This window comes from Bos indicus x Bos taurus, chromosome 11 (genome assembly GCF_003369695.1).
Source record: "Bos indicus x Bos taurus breed Angus x Brahman F1 hybrid chromosome 11, Bos_hybrid_MaternalHap_v2.0, whole genome shotgun sequence".
Lineage (NCBI taxonomy): Eukaryota > Metazoa > Chordata > Mammalia > Artiodactyla > Bovidae > Bos > Bos indicus x Bos taurus.
In genome coordinates, this window is record NC_040086.1 from 95,158,766 (window position 1) to 95,179,218 (window position 20,453).

At 42.1% G+C, this 20,453-nt stretch overlaps 1 protein-coding gene across 2 annotated transcripts in view; it reads right to left on the bottom strand.

The window, feature by feature from the left end:
- SCAI (suppressor of cancer cell invasion) overlaps positions 1-18,086 on the bottom strand; it is a 116,599-nt gene extending 98,513 nt beyond the window's left edge. Inside the window, exons 1-2 of one of the 2 annotated variants that reach the window (XM_027556256.1) lie at positions 17,925-18,086; positions 17,160-17,204 (exon numbers count right to left, since the gene is read on the bottom strand). In XM_027556256.1, coding sequence (XP_027412057.1) covers positions 17,160-17,204; positions 17,925-17,977 — 98 coding nt within the window. In that variant the 5' untranslated portion in view covers positions 17,978-18,086. Of the gene's footprint in view, positions 1-17,159; positions 17,205-17,924 lie in introns of those variants that run through there. The other variant, XM_027556257.1, reaches the window with a different exon arrangement.
- Between the last annotated feature and the right edge of the window lie 2,367 nt (positions 18,087-20,453).

A 20,453-nucleotide genomic window follows, 5' to 3' on the forward strand; every position in this document is an offset into this window, starting at 1 on the left:
ATAACAGCAGTAGTGATGGGCATAGTAATGAACAGCCAGTATTCTATGACAGGCACTCTCACTGCATGTGTATAAATCACTGAAGTCTCTCGACAACCCTATGAAGTAGAAACCATTTTATAGATAAAGAAACTGACTCACAAAGAGGATGTTGCTTTCCAAGGTAACACATCTGACCAGAGTCATTTCAAAGTCACTGTACATTATTAACATGCCATAACCTTCTGAACTACAAGGACACGAGAATGGAATTATCTGGGCAGGGAGATTATTCAGTTTTGCTGTTTTGTACTACTTACTAATTTTTTAAAAACCAAAATACAATAAACATATAAAATGAAAGTCAATGAGATAAAAGTCTATAAAGAAAGAAGATAAAGAATCTGTTTTTCTTCTGATACTGACAGTGCTCCTGAAGGTAGAAATGTATCTTACTCTTAAAATTACTCTTACTCTTAAAATATATACAATTTATATAAAGTTATATAAAATATATATAAATTAATAATATATATACTATATAATACATGTTTATATATAAATTATAATATATATAAATTAATAATATATATTAACATATAGTATGGTCTCTACTCCAACCTCTGGCAAAACAGAATGCCAGTTATCTTCTGTTATACAATCTAGTGCCTTAAAACAATCCTTCATTGTGGTTGTGAGTTGGCAACTTGGGTCGGGCTTGGCAGAGACAGCTCTTCTCTGCTCTCTGTGGGCGCTCACTGGGGCACTGGGATGGGGATCTGGAGGATTACAACCCGCTTTTAGGACCGATGCTGATGGCAGCTGGGAGCTCAGCTGGGGCTGAGGGCCAGGAGCTTCAGCCACTCACTGGGGCTGGAAGCCAGGTTCTAAGCCCCTATCCCGAGAGAGGAAGGTGGAGGTACATGGCATTTCTATAACCTTGCTCCGGAAATCACATAGTGTTGCTGGAGCCACGCTCTGTTGGTGGAGACAGTTGCAAAGGCCTGTGCTGGTTAGGAGACGGGGACATGGACCTCATCACTGGGTGGGAGGCAGGTCAAGGTCACATCGTAAGAGCATGTGGGATGAAGGACGTGCCTGCAGACATCTTTGGGAAACACTGTCTACCACGCCAACGGAATGGTTATGTTCAGAATATACTCAACTGGACTTTTTGTTGGTGGTTATTGGTTTTTATTAAGTAGACTTTTCCTGCAAAAAGCAATGGCTAAGAAATTGAAAATAACCTTGAGCTTCTCCTCTGTGATGAAATGAATTCAGTGGCCTGCGAGTGACTATCTTCAGGGCCAAATGATATAGAAAAAGAGAAGAAAAGATGCGTAGCTACTTCTAAGAATTAAAAAAAAAAAAAAAAAGATAAAATAAGGAAACTGAGCAATTGAAAGTTAAACATACATGAGTTGGAACACACTTTGACATCACTTAGTCCACTGCTTTAATTCTAGCAATTACCAGAAAACTGAGCTTTTCTCATGTACCTTACAGTGAAGATTAGGGGAATCTCGTCATTTTAGTAAAACTCTAATTCAAAAATTCATAAGTTTTTGTGCATTCAATTCACTCCCTACTGTCACTGAGAGTAAAACATCTGTAAAAATGAAAATGCATCAGATACATTCCGAGTAACAGGGTAAGGGAAAAGCTGAGGTACCTGCATCCTGTTTCAAGGAGGGTTTGTGGGCAGAGAAAACAATGCATTACATAATAGTTGGGGGTGGGGTGGGGAGGAGATAAATCCCTGAGGTAGGCAAGGAAAAAAAAATGAAAAGGGGTGGGTAGAAACCAGGCAAAGATCTGGGGATTTCACCAGAATGCTACAGTATATACTCTTTGAACACATTTATACAAAGACTCCATCCCAGAACCACAGTCCTTTCTCCACAAACTAGAGCTAGAAATAGCTCCAGAGATACTTAATTCAGTGGTTTCGAACATTTTCAAGTGTAAGAACTCTTTTTTAAAAGTAAAGCTTCTGTGGCCATCCATATGAAAATGGTTGTGATTTTTTTATCTGGTTATTGAGAAAAATCAATAATGGCAGAAGTACCACGAGTTCACTAACACCGCTACTGAACGGAACTGGTCTTGTTACAAGGGCATGAATATGCAAGACCACGTACATGAGACATTCAGGTGATTCGGGTGAAAATCTCAGAAAACACTGAATACATGTCCGGTGTCGGTAAACACCAAGTAAACCATATTTGAAGAGACTGAGGCATTTTTCAGGACTTTCTTTTCAGGTATGTTATGGTAGGATTTCTCCTGCTGTGCTTATGGTTGGACTCAATAACTAATCTCTTACAATACAAATTCTAGGATTCTTTTATAAATTATTAAAAGCATTTCCCTTCTTTTTAACTTATATCTTGAAGATTTAAAAGTGGTTTGGGAAGGACTTCCTTTGTAGCCCAGTGGTTAGGCATCCGCCTTCCAATGCAGGGGAAGTGGGTTTTATCTGTGGCTGGGAACATGCAGATCCCACATGCAGCAGGGCAACTAAGCCAGCAGCACAGCGAAAGAAGCCCCCACGAGCCACAATGAAGACCCAGCGCAGGCAAAAAAAAAACTAAAAACAAAACTGGCTTAGGACAATACAGATGCATGTTCCTATTTTACAAAAAAGCAAGAATCCTCTTACTTGTGGATGACACTTTTATTATCACCAGCCAGAAGTTACTCTAATAGGTAAATGGCTTGATATCAATTAACAAGACAGGCTAATGGCAACAATGCTAAATCTAAAATCTTTAGTTTTGACAGCTGTTCTCTAAAAATCTATATGTAATAACTCTACAGTTTGGAAATGATCACAATAGTTTAAGAGTTCTGACAGCCACTTTGCAAGCTTTTGGGAAACCATGTGTGAGCACTTTCAACATGGGCCACCCATCCAGGAAGAACTCTCAGGATACTGCCAACAGGCACATATGCTTTCAAGGCCCATGGAATACATGGAGGGAACTTGACCGAAAGAAACCCAACTGTAAAACGAGAATATAAAGAATGGTGCCTAGCCTGAGAGTGAAATGCTTCCAAAGCAGCAGCCATGTTCATGAAAACACAAGCATAGTCGTGGTGAAGATGACCATTTCATGGCAGACTGCATCCATGAAGAGAACCCACAGCTACAGCTAGTAACGCAGAAGCTATGACAGCTTAAGGCGCATTACGGAAAACCGGGTAAGAAGGACATAAAAAAGACTAGGTTTGTGTATTAGCCCGGGTTCTCCTGAGAAAGAGAAACAAGAAGGGGTGTGAGTGTGTGCAGATAATAAGGAATTGGCTCACACAATTAGGGAGACTAAGTTCCAAGATCCTCAGTCAATAAGCTGGAGATCTGGGAAAGCTGATGGCATGATTCCACTCTGAAGGCCTGAGAAACGGGAGGGCTGATGGTTTAAATTCCAGTCTGGGAGCCAGCGGGCTCGAGATCCAAGAAGAGCAAGGTTCCAGCTCGCATCCAAAGGCAGGAAAAGATTGAGGGCCCAACTCAAGCAGTCAGACAGGAGTTCCTTCTTACTCAGCCTTTTGGTTTCAGGTCTTCAGTCGACTGGATAAGGCCCCACCCATACTGAGGAGGGCAGTCTGTACCACTTAAGACTATGGTTCAAAAGTTAATCTCACCCAAAGACAACCCAACACTCTAGGAATAATGCTTGACCAACTATCTGGGCACCCTGTAGGCAAGTCAAGTTGACACATAAAATCAGCCACCATCACAGCTTACTTGACATTGATTTGCCTGCTCTTCCCAGACAACTAAGAAAGAGCTGAAATAGAGTTCAAAATCCAGTGACAGGTACCAGGCAGAGGAAAACTGACCCCTTCACTGGGCAACTTGGAGAAGGAAATGGCAACCCACTCCAGCATTCTTGCCTGGAGAATTCCATGGACAGAGGAGCTTGGCAGGCTGCAGCCCATGAGGTCGCAAGGAGTCAGACACGACTGAGTGACTAACACATACACTTTCACTGGACAACTACCTTTTGCTCTTCCCTTAATAACAGTGAATGTGAGCAGGGGACTACCTCTCAATCTGTGGGACCAAAGTTCAGGGAGAGAGCAAAGGCTCTGAAGACGACAATGCACAATTGGCTGGACTGCCTGAAAGTAAACTATCCTTCAATGCCTTTAATCAAAAGACAGCTGCTTCCAAAACACACACATGCCCCACCCCACTCCACATCAGAGACCTATCCAGAAGAAGAAAAAGCTTGAGAGAGAGACTAAGGCCCTTTGGGGTACGATAGAGCCAGTGCTGGAAGAGACTCTTTAAAAAAAAAAAAAAATCATGGACTCATGTAATTCAGCCCTTGTGACACCAGGATAATAAGTCAAGCTGTTGGCGAGGGCTGTAGTCATCTCAAGGCTCAACTAATATAGGATCCCCTTCCAAGCTCACTCATGTGGTTGCTGGCAGGCCTTGCTTCCTTAACATGTGGCCTTCCCCATAGGCTGCCCGAGTGTCTCCACAACATGGCAAGTAGCTCCCTCTCAATATGGCAGCCAGCGTCCACCAGAGGGAGTGAGCCAAGAGCAAGAGGAGGAGGAAGGAAGGAAGGAAAAAGGAGAGAACACCCAAGAATGAAGATAAAGACTCCTTATAACCTGATCTGGGAAAGGACACCTCATCATTTCTGTATTCTATTCCCTAGAAGTGAGTCACCAAGTTCACCCCACACTCCAGGGGAGAATTAAGCTCCATCTTTTTTTCTTTCTTGGCCATGCCGTGTGGCATGCAGGATCTTAGTTCAATGACTAGGGACTGAACCCACAGCCCCTGTATTGGGAGTGTGGAGTCTTGACCACTGGACCACCAGGGAAGTTTCCAAGCTCCATCTTTTAAAGAAAGGAGAATTAAAGAATTTATATACAGTTCTTTAAAACCACCACAGGGAGTAAAAGAATTATTGAGAGGAAAAAAGAAAGAAATTAAGTAGCTGGATAAGTTATTAAGACACCAATGGATGTTTTACTCTCACTGTATTCCTCAATCCCTAAGAAACAGTCCCTGCCTCAAGGGAGGTTTGTGTTTGTTTTCTGAAAATGTGAACTCCTTGAGGAGATTACACTGAGGGAAGGGTGGAAAGAAAGAAAGTGCCTTTGAGGGCACAAAGGTAGAAATAAGAAGAAAAAAAGAGGGTAATTTAATTGGGAAGGGGAAGAGCTTTGGGACTCACAAAAAGAGACTTGCAACTCCACTTCCTAGCAATGTTCTAGGAGTTGACAAGTCTTTACAGGGAATCGGGTGTGCACTGTACCTGGGAAAGCTGAAGCCTTTACACCAGATCCCCCATACCCAGCAAAGATTCTTCAAGTCAGTCATAACCATTAGAGCCACCAAACTTGAAGGACCCACACCCACCTAGATGACCACCACTCACAGCCACAGTGGACTGAAAACTAACCTTCCGCTCTTCTCCTGGTTCCTCCCAAGCTTCTCAGATGCTGTACAGCCCTGAGGAGGGCTGGATGCCATTCTTAATCCCTGAGACTGAATTTCTCATGAGTTTGAGAGTTGGGGCAGAGGGGATGTCTCAAGGTTGGATTTAATTTCATTTAAAATAAATAATACAGAACTTTCCTGGTGGTGCAGTGGATAAGAATCCACCTGCCAATGCAGGGAACACAGGTTTGATCCCTGGTCCAGGAAGATTTCACATGCCATGGAGCAATTAAGCCTGCTAGCCACAACTCTTGAGCCTATGTGCCATAACCACTGAGGCCCACTCACCTACAGACTGAGCTCCACAACAGAAGCCACCGCAACGAGAAGCCTGAGCATCACAACAAAGAGTGGCCCCTGCTTGCTGCAACTAGAGAAAGCCCATGCAAAGCAACGAAGACCCAGCACAGTCAAAAATAAATAATATATATACAATAACGATTCATGGTTACCTGATTTTGTGAGATAAGATTCATACTGACTATGCTGCTGCTGCTCAGTCGTTTCAGTCGTGTCCGACTTTGTGTGACCCCATAGACGGCAGCCCACCAGGCTCCCCCGTCCCTGGGATTCTCCAGGCAAGAACACTGGAGTGGGTTGCCATTTCCTTCTCCAATGCGCGAAAGTGAAGTCGCTCAGTCGTGTCTGACTCTTCGCAACCCCATGGACTGCAGCCTACCAGGCTCCTCCGTCCATGGGATTTTCTAGGCAAGAGTACTGGAGTGGCTTGCCATTGCCTTCTCCTGACTATATGGTCAATTAATTTACTACCTTATAGATATCTTTTACAATTCACTAATCTTGGTGGTTTCAGAAAAACTCCAGACAAGTTGCTCCATCAAAATACTAAGATTTTTCTATCACCAATACATTACTCCCAAAATTTTCCAGGTTACACTCTCCTAATGTATAGAATATTAAGCAATTAGTTACATAACCATGTATATCTGCCTGAATTCATTATCCTCCCTACAAAAATCCTGGTCTTGTGGGAAAGCCACCCATTTAGATTAGGGACCCACAATTTCCACAGTAAAGAAAAATCAAGTCTACTGCATGATTCACAAGTCATTTACTTAATCTCTCAACAGATCCAACCATAAACAGCATTGAAGATTACCTATATTTCAGGATCTTAACCTAAAATATGTCCCAATTGTGTGCTAGTCAACTTTTATCAAAAAAATCTAAACGCAAAAATACATTTCTGGTAGATTATGAAAGAATATAGTATATAATCCATTCTTTTGGATTTGTTGTTTTCAAAACTACTTGTAGTTTCTACAATCCTTTCTTTCAGATAGACTCTGAGGATATAAAACAAGGAGTCAGAAGTTGAGAGATGCTAGAAAAAATAGGCCTCTCTGTGGAATGGTTGATTATAGGCCTGAGCAGAAAACATACGATGGGTCTGGAAGGAAGCTACCAAAGTCTACTGGATTCTTCTCAAAAGAACCCAAGAGCCAATTTAGAAGAGGCTTCCACTGGTCAATATGATCATCAAGAAAAATAAGCACAATGGGTTGAAATTCACTGAAATGTCTAAATCCATGAGTTGATAAGAAGAAAGTCAGTCACCTGTGAAGCATGCCAGGAAAGCAATTCATATTGAAATCTGGTGTAAATTATAAAAAGGAAGGGGTAAGGGGACAAGCCTTTATTCTGCTTTTCCTTTTACAAAATGTACCTAAGGAAAATTAAACAGTCAATGAAGAACGGATCAGCTGCCAGGGAGCTGGGGGTGCAAGGAGGACGTGGCTCCGATAATACAGCAGAAGCAAGTTCTGCGGGTAATGGGAATGTTTCATACTCTTCTTGCAGTGGTTACAGGACTCTGTACATGTGTTAAAATGTCATAGAACTTTTCATTTGACTGTATGTTAATTTCAAAAATAAAATTAAAAAAAAAAATTTAAGAGAACTTCTTTTTATAAAAGCATTCCAGCTAGCAATGAAGAAGGAATGAAAGATTTAGAATGTCACCATCTGTAACCTCAAATGAAATTACAGACACTGATTACTATGAGTTCCTAACAGCAAAAAAAAAAAAAGAGGCCCTGAAAGAACTACATACCACCCCTATTAAGCATTCTTTAAAAAAAAAAAAAAGAACCAGCAAAACCTGAATCTATATCATCAAGTCTCTAGAACTAGTTCCAACCACCAATTTATAAGACACACAGGGAACAGAGAAACATGCTAAACGATACCACGGGGACCAAATCAGCAAAACTTCAGACTGTGAAAAAACTGGTTGGTGGTTGCCAATTGGTCAATGGGGACAGAAAGGAATTTGGGGGAGTGATGAAAATGTTCTATATAATGACTGTAGTGGTGGTTACACAAGTGTGTGCATTTGTCAAAATTTACAAAGCTGAACACTAAAATAGGTGAGTTTCATCATTATAAATCATACCCCAACCTTTTAGAAAATTGAAAATTCTGATTGTGGTAAACTCTTAATAACAAGCATGTTTTCTTTAACAAATAAATAGCACAGGAGAAAAGAGATGGAGTGGCCAAACTATAGATTAAAAAAAAAAAAAAACCTTAAGATCTAATCAACAAATTGCAAGTCCTGATTTATTTAGATCTTGATTTGAATAGATTTTTTAAAAATGATGTCAACCATGGATATCTGAACACTGATGAGATATTTAATGATACTAAGGAAATACTGCTAACTTTTAAGTTATTGTTAATAGAATTGCAGTTATGTGCTTGAAGAGTCTTTATCTTTCAACAATACATACTAAATCATTTACAGATGAATATGTATAGAAAACGCTTCAGGTGGAATAGTTAAGTATACACATGAAATAGGATTGAGCTGATACTTGTTCAAGCTGGGTGACGAACAATTCAGGTTCACTGTAGTATTCTAAGATTATTATTCTAAAGATTATCTATTGTTATTTGAAATTTTCCATATTAAAAATATATAAGAGGACTTCCCTGGTGGTTCAGTGGTTACGAAACTGCCTTCCAACATGAGGGACACAGGTTAAGTCCCTGGACCAGGAAGATTCCACATGCCACGGGGCAACTAAGGCCATGCACCATGACTACTGAAACCCCTGTGCTCAAGAGCCCGTGCTCTGCAACAAGAGGAGCCGCCGCAATGAGAAGCCCGCACGATGCAACGAGACAGTAGCCCCGCCTGCCACAACTAGAAAAAGCCTGGGTGAAGCAGTAAAGATACAGCACAGCCAAATAAATAAACACATAAAAATTTTAAAAATATATACACATAACATACAGAAAAGTAGATGTAGAGTCTTATAGGCAAGCTGGCCTGCTTAATCTTCTTCTGCCTCCTCCTGGCACTCTTACCCCCAGGAGCCCTTGAATCACCGCCAAGGAACCTCTGGGCTCTTTACAAAAACCCTTGAAAACCACTGCTTAAGCTAGTCTAGGTATAATTCTTGAATAAATATTACCATGGAAATACTGACTACTTTGACCATCCACTCTTAGGCACCCCCCGACCCCGAGTGTGCTTTCACAGAATTTAATTCTGGCACTTCACCTTAGGTTCTCACAGACACTTGCCCACAAGAAACAGCCTTACCACGGCCACTGCCTTTCCTGGGGATACTGCCTAGGCCAACATCAGCACAAAGAAACTCCCTAATATTCCTGCATTTCAATGTAGATTGGAAGACATCCCCCCAGTTTTCCACATAACTACCTCCAGAATGTGTTTCTCACCAAAGAGTGTACCCTTTGTACAGAGATCTGTCTCCCAAAAATAGACACTCCTCGTTTGATGACCACCTACAGAAGACTGCAGTGGACAGATAATACGGCAGAGAGACAACATCTAAGAGACAAAGCCGTCCGGTCTGTTTCCTCACCGTGCACTCACTGCAACTGTCTACTGCCGTCTGCACGCCCCGTTCCACACGGTCTCTCTGGGTTATCTCATTCCTTCCCATGACTCGGATCACTAAATATCTGCTGCTGACTTCTGAATCCGCATCTCAAGCCCTAATCTCTCCTCTCAGCTCCAGACCCCTGTTTTCATTAGCCTGTTAAAGATGGCACACTGCAGCACTTAATGCTCCACGTAGCCAGGATAAACTCATGCTCTTACCCGAATGTAATCCTGCATCTGCTGTCTCAATTAAATGTGTTCCCATCCAACCTACTATTCAAGCTAAAAGCTCCTCAAGATACAGTGAAGAAAAGGAAATGGCAAGCCACAGACTGGGGGAAAAAATCTGCAGAACATATACCTGATGAAGAATTTTCAGTACAATATAAAGAACTCCTATAACTATATAAGAAGACAAATAACTGACCAAAAAAATGGGCAAAAGATCTGAACAGGAAAATTACAAAAGGACTTAAAGGAAAATGCCAAACAAAAACATAATGATGTCACTACACATCCCCAGAATGGCAAAGGGGACACATAAATGCCAAAATTTATCACTGTACACCTTTAAATGCACACAGCTTAAAGAAAGAAAGAGAAGTCGCTCAGTTGAGTCCAATTCTTTGCAACCCCATGGACTGTAGCCTACCAGGCTTCTCCATCCGTGGGATTTTCCAGGCAAGAGGACTGGAGTGGGTTGCCATTTCCTTCTCCAGGGCATCTTCCCGACCCAGGGATCGAACCCAGGTCTCCGCACTGCAGACAGATGCTTTACCATCTGAGCCACCTGGGAAGCCTTATATGCAGCTTGCTGCTGCTGCTGCTGCTAAGTCGCTTCAGTTGTGTCCGACTCTGTGTGACCCCACAGACGGCAATCCACCAGGCTCCCTCATCCCTGGGATTCTCCAGGCAAGAACACTGGAGTGGGTTGCCATTTCCTTCTCCAATGCATGAAAGTGAAAAGTGAGAGTGAAGTCGCTCAGTTGTGTCCGACTCTCGAGACCCCATGGACTGCAGCCTACCAGGCAACTCCGTCCATGGGATTTTCCAGGCAAAAGCACTGGAGTGGGGTGCCATTGCCTTCTCCGTATATGCAGCTTACTGTATGCCAATTACATACCTCAATATAACTAGAAAAAGAATACCTAAGTCCTGACAAGGATGTGGAGCAAATAAAATCCCATACATTCTGTTAGTGGGAATGAAAAATAGTACAGCCACTTTGGAAATTTCTTAAAAAGTTAAACTACACTTACCATGAGACCCAGCAAGTCCACTCCTAAGCATTTACTCAAGAGAAGTGAAAACATATGTGTGCACAAAGACTTTAACTCAAATGTTCATAACAGTTGTATTCATACTAGCCAACTAGAAACGAAGCCAAATGTCCATCAACTGGTGAATAGTAAGTGTAGTAAAATCAATGAAATGCTCCTCAGCAATAAGAAGAAATTGACTACAATTACAAACAGTAACACGGATGAATCTCAAAAGCATTATACAAAGTGGAAGAAGCTAGACACAGAAGACCGTATACAGAATGATTCACTTACATAAAATTCTAGAAAAGACAAAACTACAGGGACAGGGAAAAAAAGACCAGTGGTTGCCAGAACCATGACTGCAAGGAAACATGAACAAATGTGAGTCGTACAAGAAGCACAGGATACCAATGTTCTGTATCATAATTGCAATGGGTGGTTATGCAACTGCATACATTTGTCAAAACTCCTCAAACTGTATACTTAAAATTGGTGTATTTTATCATATGTAAATAATACCTCAATAAAGCTGATTTTTAAAAACACTGGAAGTGAAGGCAAAATAAAGATACTTAAGCTAAGGATAGACACAGCAATCATACTGATTTCTTAATGGATGTCAGGAATGGTATCACGTATTTTACACTCCTTACTTCAATGAATCCCCTCAATAAGTCATTCACTGAATTATCCAACAAAGAGCGACTGAGTATCTATTACACATGAGGCACTGTTCTAAGTGCTGGGAACAGAATAGTAAGGAAAACAGACAAGTTTATATGTTATTAGAGGAGGGTAATAACTCCACAAAGTGGGTACTATCATTACCTGGATTGGGCAAAACAGTAAACAGGTTCAGAGGTTCAATACTTTATCCAAGAGCCCAAAGCTAGTATTAGGAAGAGCCAGGATTCAAACTCTAATTCAGGATTTCTCAGCATCAGCCAATGTGAGCAGGACAATTCCTTGGTTGGGAAGCTATCCTTTATGCTGGTGTATTTAGCAGTGTTCTTCAACACTAAATGCCCTGATTTATACAACTAAAAATGTCTCTCAGTTCAGTTCAGTTGCTCAGTCATGTCTGATTCTTTGTGACCCCATGGACTGCAGCACACCAGACTTCCCTGTCCATCACCAACTCCCAGAGCTTGCTCAAAGTCATGTCCATTGAGCCAGTGATGCCATCCCTACCTCATCCTCTGTCGTGCATTGCCAAAGGTCCCTCGGAGAGAAAATCGCCCCTCAAGGAGAACTACTGCATAATTTCTAAATTGACATCACAGTCCAAGCATTTAAAAACTTCTTTTTTCCCACACCTGACACTTGTTCTGAATTCATCTCTCTTAAGACTTCATCACTAGGGCTTCCCAGGTGATCAGTGGTAAAGAATCTGCCTGTATCTCCTGCACTGGCAGGAGATGCAGGTTCAATCCTTGGGTCAGGGAAGACCCCCTGGAGAAGACAATGGCAACCCACTCCAGTATTCTTGCCTGGGAAATCCCATGGACCGAGGAGCCTGGCGGGCTGTGATCTGTGGGGTCACATGACTGAGTGTCTAAACAACACTGAAGACTGCGTTATACTCAGCCTACATCCTAGCTCTAGCTTGTCATTTTCAACAGTCACACTACTGCCAAAATTTATCCTCTAAACCTTCACAGCTTAGATGAAATGTCTGTAGAAACTGCCCTCATTACCAATACGAAAAATTACTATAAACTCTTTGGATATATACAAAGTCAATTACATCATCTCATTTTTGTGCATCTGTCTCCCCCACTAAGATATGAGCTTTTCCTCAGCAGGGGCCAGATTCATGTCTATATCCCTAGTACCCAGAACTAGAAAGCATTTAAAGGTTTTGTTTTCTTGTGTTTTTTAATTCAAATGTAATTTAAACAAATTACATACACCTCCAAAATGTATGGATCCTTTTGCTTTAAATACATCACACACACAAAATCCGAATCACACAATAAAGCTTAAATCAACATGAATCTTATCCAAACAAATGGGTCCTGTTCCTAATAGGATCTGAAAGGATTCTCTAATTCATAATCCAAAACTTATTAACAGATATACTGAAGCCTTTGGAACTTTTCAAAACCAGATAGAGATTAAGTTTCCTAATCTTAAAACTCCTTTCAGCCTAGTACAGTTTTTCAGGGGCATTAAACAGTATCACATTTTTTTGACCACCAAAGCCCCATCCTGCACTAACTCCCTCTTACCACCGACTCATCTGTTACTTCCCTAAGTTTTTATTGAGCACCCCTCAGTACTAGGGGTACAAAGATGAACTAAAACAAGGAAACAAGAGTTTTAGTTGGGGGTGGTGGGCAGGCAGAATGAACAAAGAAATGGCAACAGTGGGTTATGAGGTGCTTATCTCAAGTCATCTGAAGTTTTTCTCCAACTGTCTTATAGTTTAGTCTACTAGGAATGTTCTCAAAAGATAACTCAGCCACTAACTAATGTCTATCAAAAAGAATGACTTCACAGCAACTATCCTAAAATAAAAATCACACTTGGCAACTGTTTCCTAAAATGGGATAGGATATACAGTGTAATAGTCCACAACTCAACACAGCAGGCCAACTCAAAGGAATACTTACAGCTACATTCAGCAATTAACTCATATTGAAATGTTCACCAGGAAGTTCCATCATTTGATATTGAGGATTTTATGGCCACAGTATACAACTCATAAAAACAGCTATAAATAATTTCTGGCTACAACCATTATATCCTCTCTCTATAATCTATCTTTAGAGCTTGTCTGGCCATTATTTTTTCTACCTTTAGAGCAATCCCATAATTGTTTTCTGAGAAAAATCTTGGTCCTGCCCACAGGATGTCTTTAGAGATATATACTGGCAGTCTATTCAGGTCAAAATGCTGACTCGATCAGGATCTGACCTTAGATATGCAGAATGTGCACCCTCAGGATTCCTGACTGAGAATAAGAATTTAAAACTCTGTGCTGCCTGATGCTTACCAAAACCTGGTTACAAGAAAGAATAGTCATGAAACCAATTATTTACAGATTCATTCATTCCATAATTCAATCAAACATTGTCTAGGTGCCAGGAACCACTCTGGGTGCTGAGGAGAAGCAGAGTCCTGGTAGTTCACGCATCCCTCCTTGTCTCTGAACCAAGCCACACCATCAGCAGGCAGTACACTAAACCCAGGGGCTTTGGCTCTCTGCAGGATGTTCACTGCTGCTGCTGCTGCTGCTGCGTCGCTTCAGTCGTGTCCGACTCTGTGCGACCCCATAGACGGCAGCCCACCAGGCTCCCCTGTCCCTGGGATTCCAGGCAAGAACACTGGAGTAGGCTGCCATTTCCTTCTCCAATGCAGGAAAGTGAAGAGTAAAAGTGAAGTCACTCAGTCGTGCCTGACCCTCACCGACTCCATGGACTGCAGCCTTCCAGGCTCCTCCGCCCAAGGGATTTTCCAGGCAAGAGTACTGGAGTGGAGTGCCATTGCCTTCTCCGAGAATGTTCACTGGTATCATCTAAACCTGGACTGAGCAGCGTTATAAGAAGCAATCTTTAAAAAAAACTCTCTAGTATATTTATCACTGGGGGTTTTCCCCCACAAAACCAGTGTCCCCATTATAAAAATCAATGAGAGAAATTTTTCTCTAAGAGTCAAAAAAAGTGTGCCTCCCTTGAACATGTTTTTGATTTTACAGATTGCATGAATCTGGAAGTTGAGCCTTATTTTCTTCTTAGCTTTGTTCTAGGAAACTGAGAGCTAAATACGGAACCAACCTTTGGGAACTGTGAAATACTTTCTAGTCTATATACTAACTTCACCACTGATTTAATTTTATTATTCTTCTCTCGTGTCTTCTTTGCCTTAATATCTTTATTTTCAATCCTTTTACTATATATGTTTAGAAAAGAGGTGGGAAATGAAAGGCATTTAATGTGCTTTTTAACCTAAAATTTATTGGATACTTTCTATGTGCCAGGCACTATATTGAACACTTAATGACCCTATTAGGGTTGCTGCTGCTGCTACTGCTGCTAAGTCGCTTCAGTCGTGTCTGACTCTGTGCAACCCCATAGACGGCAGCCCACTAGGCTCCTCTGTCCCTGGGATTCTCCAGGCAAGAATACCGGAGTGGGTTGCCATTTCCTTCTCCAATGCATGAAAGTAAAAAGTGAAAGTGAAGTCGCTTAGTCATGCCTGACTCTTAGCGACCCCATGGACTGCAGCCTACTAGGCTCCTCCGTCCATGGGATTTTCCAGGCAAGAGTACCGGAGTGGGCTGCCATTGCCTTCTCCGTATCAGGGTTGAACTGTTATTATTTCCATTATACAAATGAAGAAGCTGGGGTTCAGAGAGGCTTATTAACTTGTATATCATCTCAAAACTTGTATTTGATAGAGCTAGGATTCAAATTCAGCCCAAACCATTATACATGGGTGTATCTACAGGCTATCATAGGAATGAACTAAGCAGAGAAGAAAGTGAAGGACAGGGTAGAAAGTCTGCGTGGAAGACGCGATGTTTGAGGGAAGTCTTAAAAGGGGGGAGCTTGCCAAGGAGCAAACAGAAAGTATTCCAGAGAGAAAGAGGAATCGTGCAAAAACCTAAACCTAAGTTCTGGGAATGGCGAACAGAACACAGAGTTATATTCAGCAATTAATTCATTGTGAAGGGTTCACCAGAAAGTTATTTAATACGAGACGTATAGTAGTTCCATTACGGAGAATTTCCAAGGTCACAAAACTCAACTGTGGCTGGGAAGATAGGGAGGAGTGAAATAAAGGCAGTCTCTTCTCTTTTTAACTGAAGTATAGTTGATTTACAATGCTGTGTTAATTTCTGCTGTATAGCAAAGTGATTTAGTTAAAATTATATATATACACACACATATGTACATACACACACTCATTTTTTAAATATTCTTTTCCTTTATGGTTTATCATAATACAGGGCAGTCTCTTTTCATGATGATACTAAAAAGTCTGAATTATGTTCAGTAAACAAGGGGAACCACATAAGGACCTTAAGCTTGAGAATTACAAGATCAACTTGCACAGTATGTGAATCAATTACAGATTCAAGGTAAGGAACCCAGTCAGGAGGCTACTCTAAGAGTCTGGCAATGGGGTAATAAGAGTTAAACAAGGGTTACTGAAAAGAAAGTAAATGTAAGCCATATTTGTGATCTTTAAATTCCCAGTAATGCTAGAAAAAGTAAAAAGAAAAAACTGAAATTAATTTGAGTAATAGTTTATTTAATCCAATATATCTAAAATATTATTTCATGAAGTAATCAACACAAAAATTACTAATGAGAAATTTGCCATGCTCTTTTTGTACTAATCTGAAATTTGGTGTGTTTTTTAATACTTAAAATATACGCCTCACCTTGGACATTAAGTTTTTCATTGGATAAATTTGATCTGTATTTAGATTTCATAATTTACAGATGAAAAAGCAGATTCACATATCCAAGTTGTTCCAGATATAAACATTTTCCAATAATTAAGTATCCATTTTTAAATTTAAATTAATTACAACTAATAATATTAAAAATTCAGGTTCTCAGTCATGCGAGCCACATTTTGAGTGTTCAGCGCCACACATGGCTACCATATTGCCCAGTACAGGCCTAAAGAGTGACAAGGGAACTTTGGCTACTGACGCCTTCCACCATCAGCATTTCATATCTACTTACTGTTAAGGTTTTCCAGGTATTAACATGGATAACTTAGCAAGTACTATTACAGCGGTCCTACTGGTCACATCCTCACTACTGTAGCTTTCTTTCTCTAGGCCAGTGCCAACATCTGTGAAAAAGGAATCTTCAAAGACTACACAGAATTGCTATCAAGTACCTGACACGTGGAATGTGCTCAGAAAATGGAACCGACGCACGCACGGAATAATGCACTTGCTGCGGACTATTTTGTATCTATTTTCCTGTGGTTCAGCTGTTTATTACACTCTATGTACAATGAATTTTTTAAAAGTTACCTATTTTCAATTATTTATTTATTAGAGGCATTATAATGTTAAAAGCTTCAGCTCTGGAGTCAGACTAAGAGGATTCAAATCCTGGTTCTATCATTGATTAGATGTATGATCTTGGGGAAATGCCCAGTTTCTCTTGTGTCTCAGTTCTCTCCTGTGTAAAACAGTGTACACACTTCCTTGGGGAGCTTCAAGGATTACAGAAGATAATACAAATAATCACCTGCACATCGTACCTGGCACATAGTAGGTGTTCAATAAACCTTAGCTTTTAAACAGAGCTGGTGAAGAAGTTGAAATTACGGCTAATGTAAAAAAAAACTAGGACTTCTCAATTATCCACATCTGTTTGCCATATAATCTTAGATACAAAAAAAAGGTACAGGTAATACTTTGTACAGGTAATACTTTGAGGTCCTCAGAAGAGAGATCCTGCAGACAGCTACATTCATTAAGAAAGGAGCTAAATAAAAAACTTCATCTGACAGTGTATAATTATGCAGTATAGCACAGGTGCAGCCAAGCAAATGGAAAAATACGAAGAAAAATTAGGAAGGCATTTTGCCTTACCTGCTTTTCCGTTTTCGGGGTGGTTTCTCCACTGTGCCAGTCAGTCTACAGACCAAACAGATAAGATGGTAACTAAAAGTAACATACCAGAACACATCTGCGGGCCATACTATGCCAGTCAACAACTCAACGGACCGCCCTCGAGAACCCTAGACTCGCTAAGCCCATACCTGACCTTACAAAATGCCTTATGCTGTGTTTCCCTATTAACCCGAAACCCAGCGACCCCGGGACTCACCGTTCCCCTAATATCTGCTTTGCCCAAACCTTGCTCTGTCTCCTGGTCTCTCACTCATCCTCATCCTTATTCGTCACAGCCCATCTCCCCAAAACCACCCACCACCTCCTACTCATTGTCTGCCTCATCAACCCCGCAAACCCCTCCGCTTCCCCTTCCCCGTGCCCACCCCCTCCCGCCCGTGCAGTGCCCTCCGAGCCCCGCCCCTCCAGGCCCGGCGCCCCCCGCATTCCACGGCCCCCTCCACCCGGCGCGCGCGTTCCTGCCCCTCCCGGCCCAGCGCACCGAGTCTCACCCATCGGCGCCCCTTCCCTCACACACCCCTCTCATCCGGCCGGGAGGGTGCGACCGCCGGCCAGCCCGCTCCGCCGCCCCCTAGGCGACCCCCGAGTTCCCCGAACCTGAACCCCCCTCCCCACCAGTCTCGGCGCCCCCGAATCCCTCACGGCCCCAAGCTGCTGCCCTGGGCCCGCTCCCGCGCCCCCGCCCCATCCCCAAGCCCGACCTCCATCCAGCCCCCGCCCCACCTGGGGGCCAGGCGACTCCGCGGCTGCTGGGGCTGCCGGGCTCCTCTGACCATCCGGCTCCTGCTCCGCCGCGGGAGCTGCTCCGGCGGCCGCAGGGCTCGCTCGGGAAGCTGAGGCGGCGGAGGCTTGGAGTAGGCGGAGAGGCGGGCGGAGGGCCTCGCGCCTCTGCCAGGCTTGCCGCGAGACCCACCTCCTCCGCGCCTCTCCTCGGCTCCCATTGGCTAGAGTTGTAGTGTAGCCGAAAACCTGGCGGTCGATTGGGCTCTCGGGCCGTCACATCCCGCCACCTAGAGTTTGGTTGAGACTGCAGGTGGCGGCGGAGGTGCCTTAGAGACTGCTAGCAAGGCCGGGGATATCTAAGCGCCACCGTGCGGTCCAAAGTAGAAACTGCGTCTCCGGCGCCAGACACCTGCGGGCAGGTTCTTTTGGCTCAGGTTTCTGCATCCCACACACCTGCTGGCGCCCCCCCCCGACACTGCGCTCGCTACGCCAGACCCAACAGCCAAGCGCTGCAGTTTCCCAAACTCCTCTGGCAGGTGCGACAGTGAGCGAAGTCTCCAAACTGAGCTTCATTTTGAACCACCTCATATCCGGTCCCTGACTACATCATGCTGTAATGGTCAGAACTCAGAGGCGCTTCAGAGAATCCAGCAAGAAAACTGTAAGAATCTTATCAAAATAAAGCGTGGTTTATGTGCTCAGTACTCTGCAGAAAAGATCACAGGCTTGGGTGCAGGCTTCCAAGAAAGCAAGAGGTTTATAAAGTAAATTACCAAGAAAGGAAAATCAACCCTGCAAACAGAATTGATGCCATAATAAAAAGCAATGGGCTCCGTTTTCAAATGCCTATACAGAATTGACCCCTGAATGTGTTGCTAACCATCTTGTGATACTGAAGGTAATTGTGACCTCTGCTCCAGCTAATCGATTTAAAAATAAATTTCTTTGTATTTTTAGTGTTGTTGCTAGACCTAAGCATGCAAGACTACCAGCACATCTTTTCTGCTTTAACAAGACCATCCTTCAAAATAAGACCTAACTCATTAACATATTAACAAAATTCTTCCTTTTTGGTGGAATCCCCTTCCCCTTGCTGCATTCCTCTGTAATTTTTGTTTGGTAGATCCTCAGAATCTATTTGGAGCTGAGAGGAGGTATAAAACTCTTAAGCTACTTCTGTTTTAGTGGAACATGCTTTTGTGCATCAATAATATAACAGCTTAAGCCTTTTGTCCCAAAAGGCTTGGGACAAATCTCTTATCTCCACAAATGGCAAAAATAAGAATACTAATTTTTCATAAAGTCAAATTTATTTGGTGTAAAGGACTGTCCTTTATTCTGAGACAGCTCTTTTTACATACTTCCTTCAGTGAAATAATGGCAAATTGTAATGGAATCTTTAAAATGGCATTGTCAAGGAAAAATTGACATGTTGGCTTCCCAAATTAGTATTTTACATGATCCTCAAATTACAGAACCATAGTCACCTAATTCCCAACCAGTAGTATCCACCCTATTACCAAGCCAGAAAAAGGAAAGAACCCCAGAATAATTTGTCAAAGACTGGGGAAGATGGGGTAGGAGTCCTGGTAGGATCAACTTACTAGGAAGACTAATTCTGAATGTCATTCACTGTTTCTCAAAACATGAATTAAAACTATCCTGCCTGGTTTTCAAGGTTTTTCACAATTAGCCAATGCTTCTGTAACACACAGTATTGTCAACAGAGCTGCAGCTATTCATTTCTTAAGTTTTCCCAAGAAGTACGTACCCTCAATTCTATCTCTTAAATCGTGTCCAAGTTCTAGTAATCCCTGTTTCTGTGCTTCTACTATATGAAATGCATGGCCCATCATTCTGGTACACGTTCCTCTTTTAATTCACACTTCCTCTTTTAAGCCTTCCCCAACTACTCCATCCTAATCACACATTTCCTTCTCCAAATTTATTGTACTTATATAAACTACACTATGTCAGCAATTATATATTACCTTGGATTACTCTTACTTCCTAACTACAATGAATTTGGGCAAATGGCATTAAGTGTGCTCTCAATAAACTGCAACTTTGGGTCAGGGACTGGGTATTTTGAGTGCTGTTTTTAATCCTGAGACCAACACTGTACGATATTCTTAGACACAGAATTTTTAAGATTAGAAATCCAACTTGCCAGAGGGTCACACAGCTACAATAACTAACATTGTGTAAGATGTACTACTCTAGGATGCCCTAAAGGGGTTCAAGTTCCAGCTCTCCTGCGCAAACTTGGGCAGGTTACCTATGATCCGTTTCCGCATCTGAAGAAAAAATGAACAAAGAGGTAATATAGTCATCGAGCCATTTTAAGGATGACACAAAATAGGGCATGTACAGTATTCAGTTAAGTGTGCTCAATACAGGTTAGCTATTCTTACTGCCTGGCAGACCTGGGGTTCTTAACCTAGACTGATCTCAAAACCTGTATTCTTTCCACTATTCCATAATGCCTGCATTCAGTCTTTGATAACGCATTTCCATTTATATAAAAAA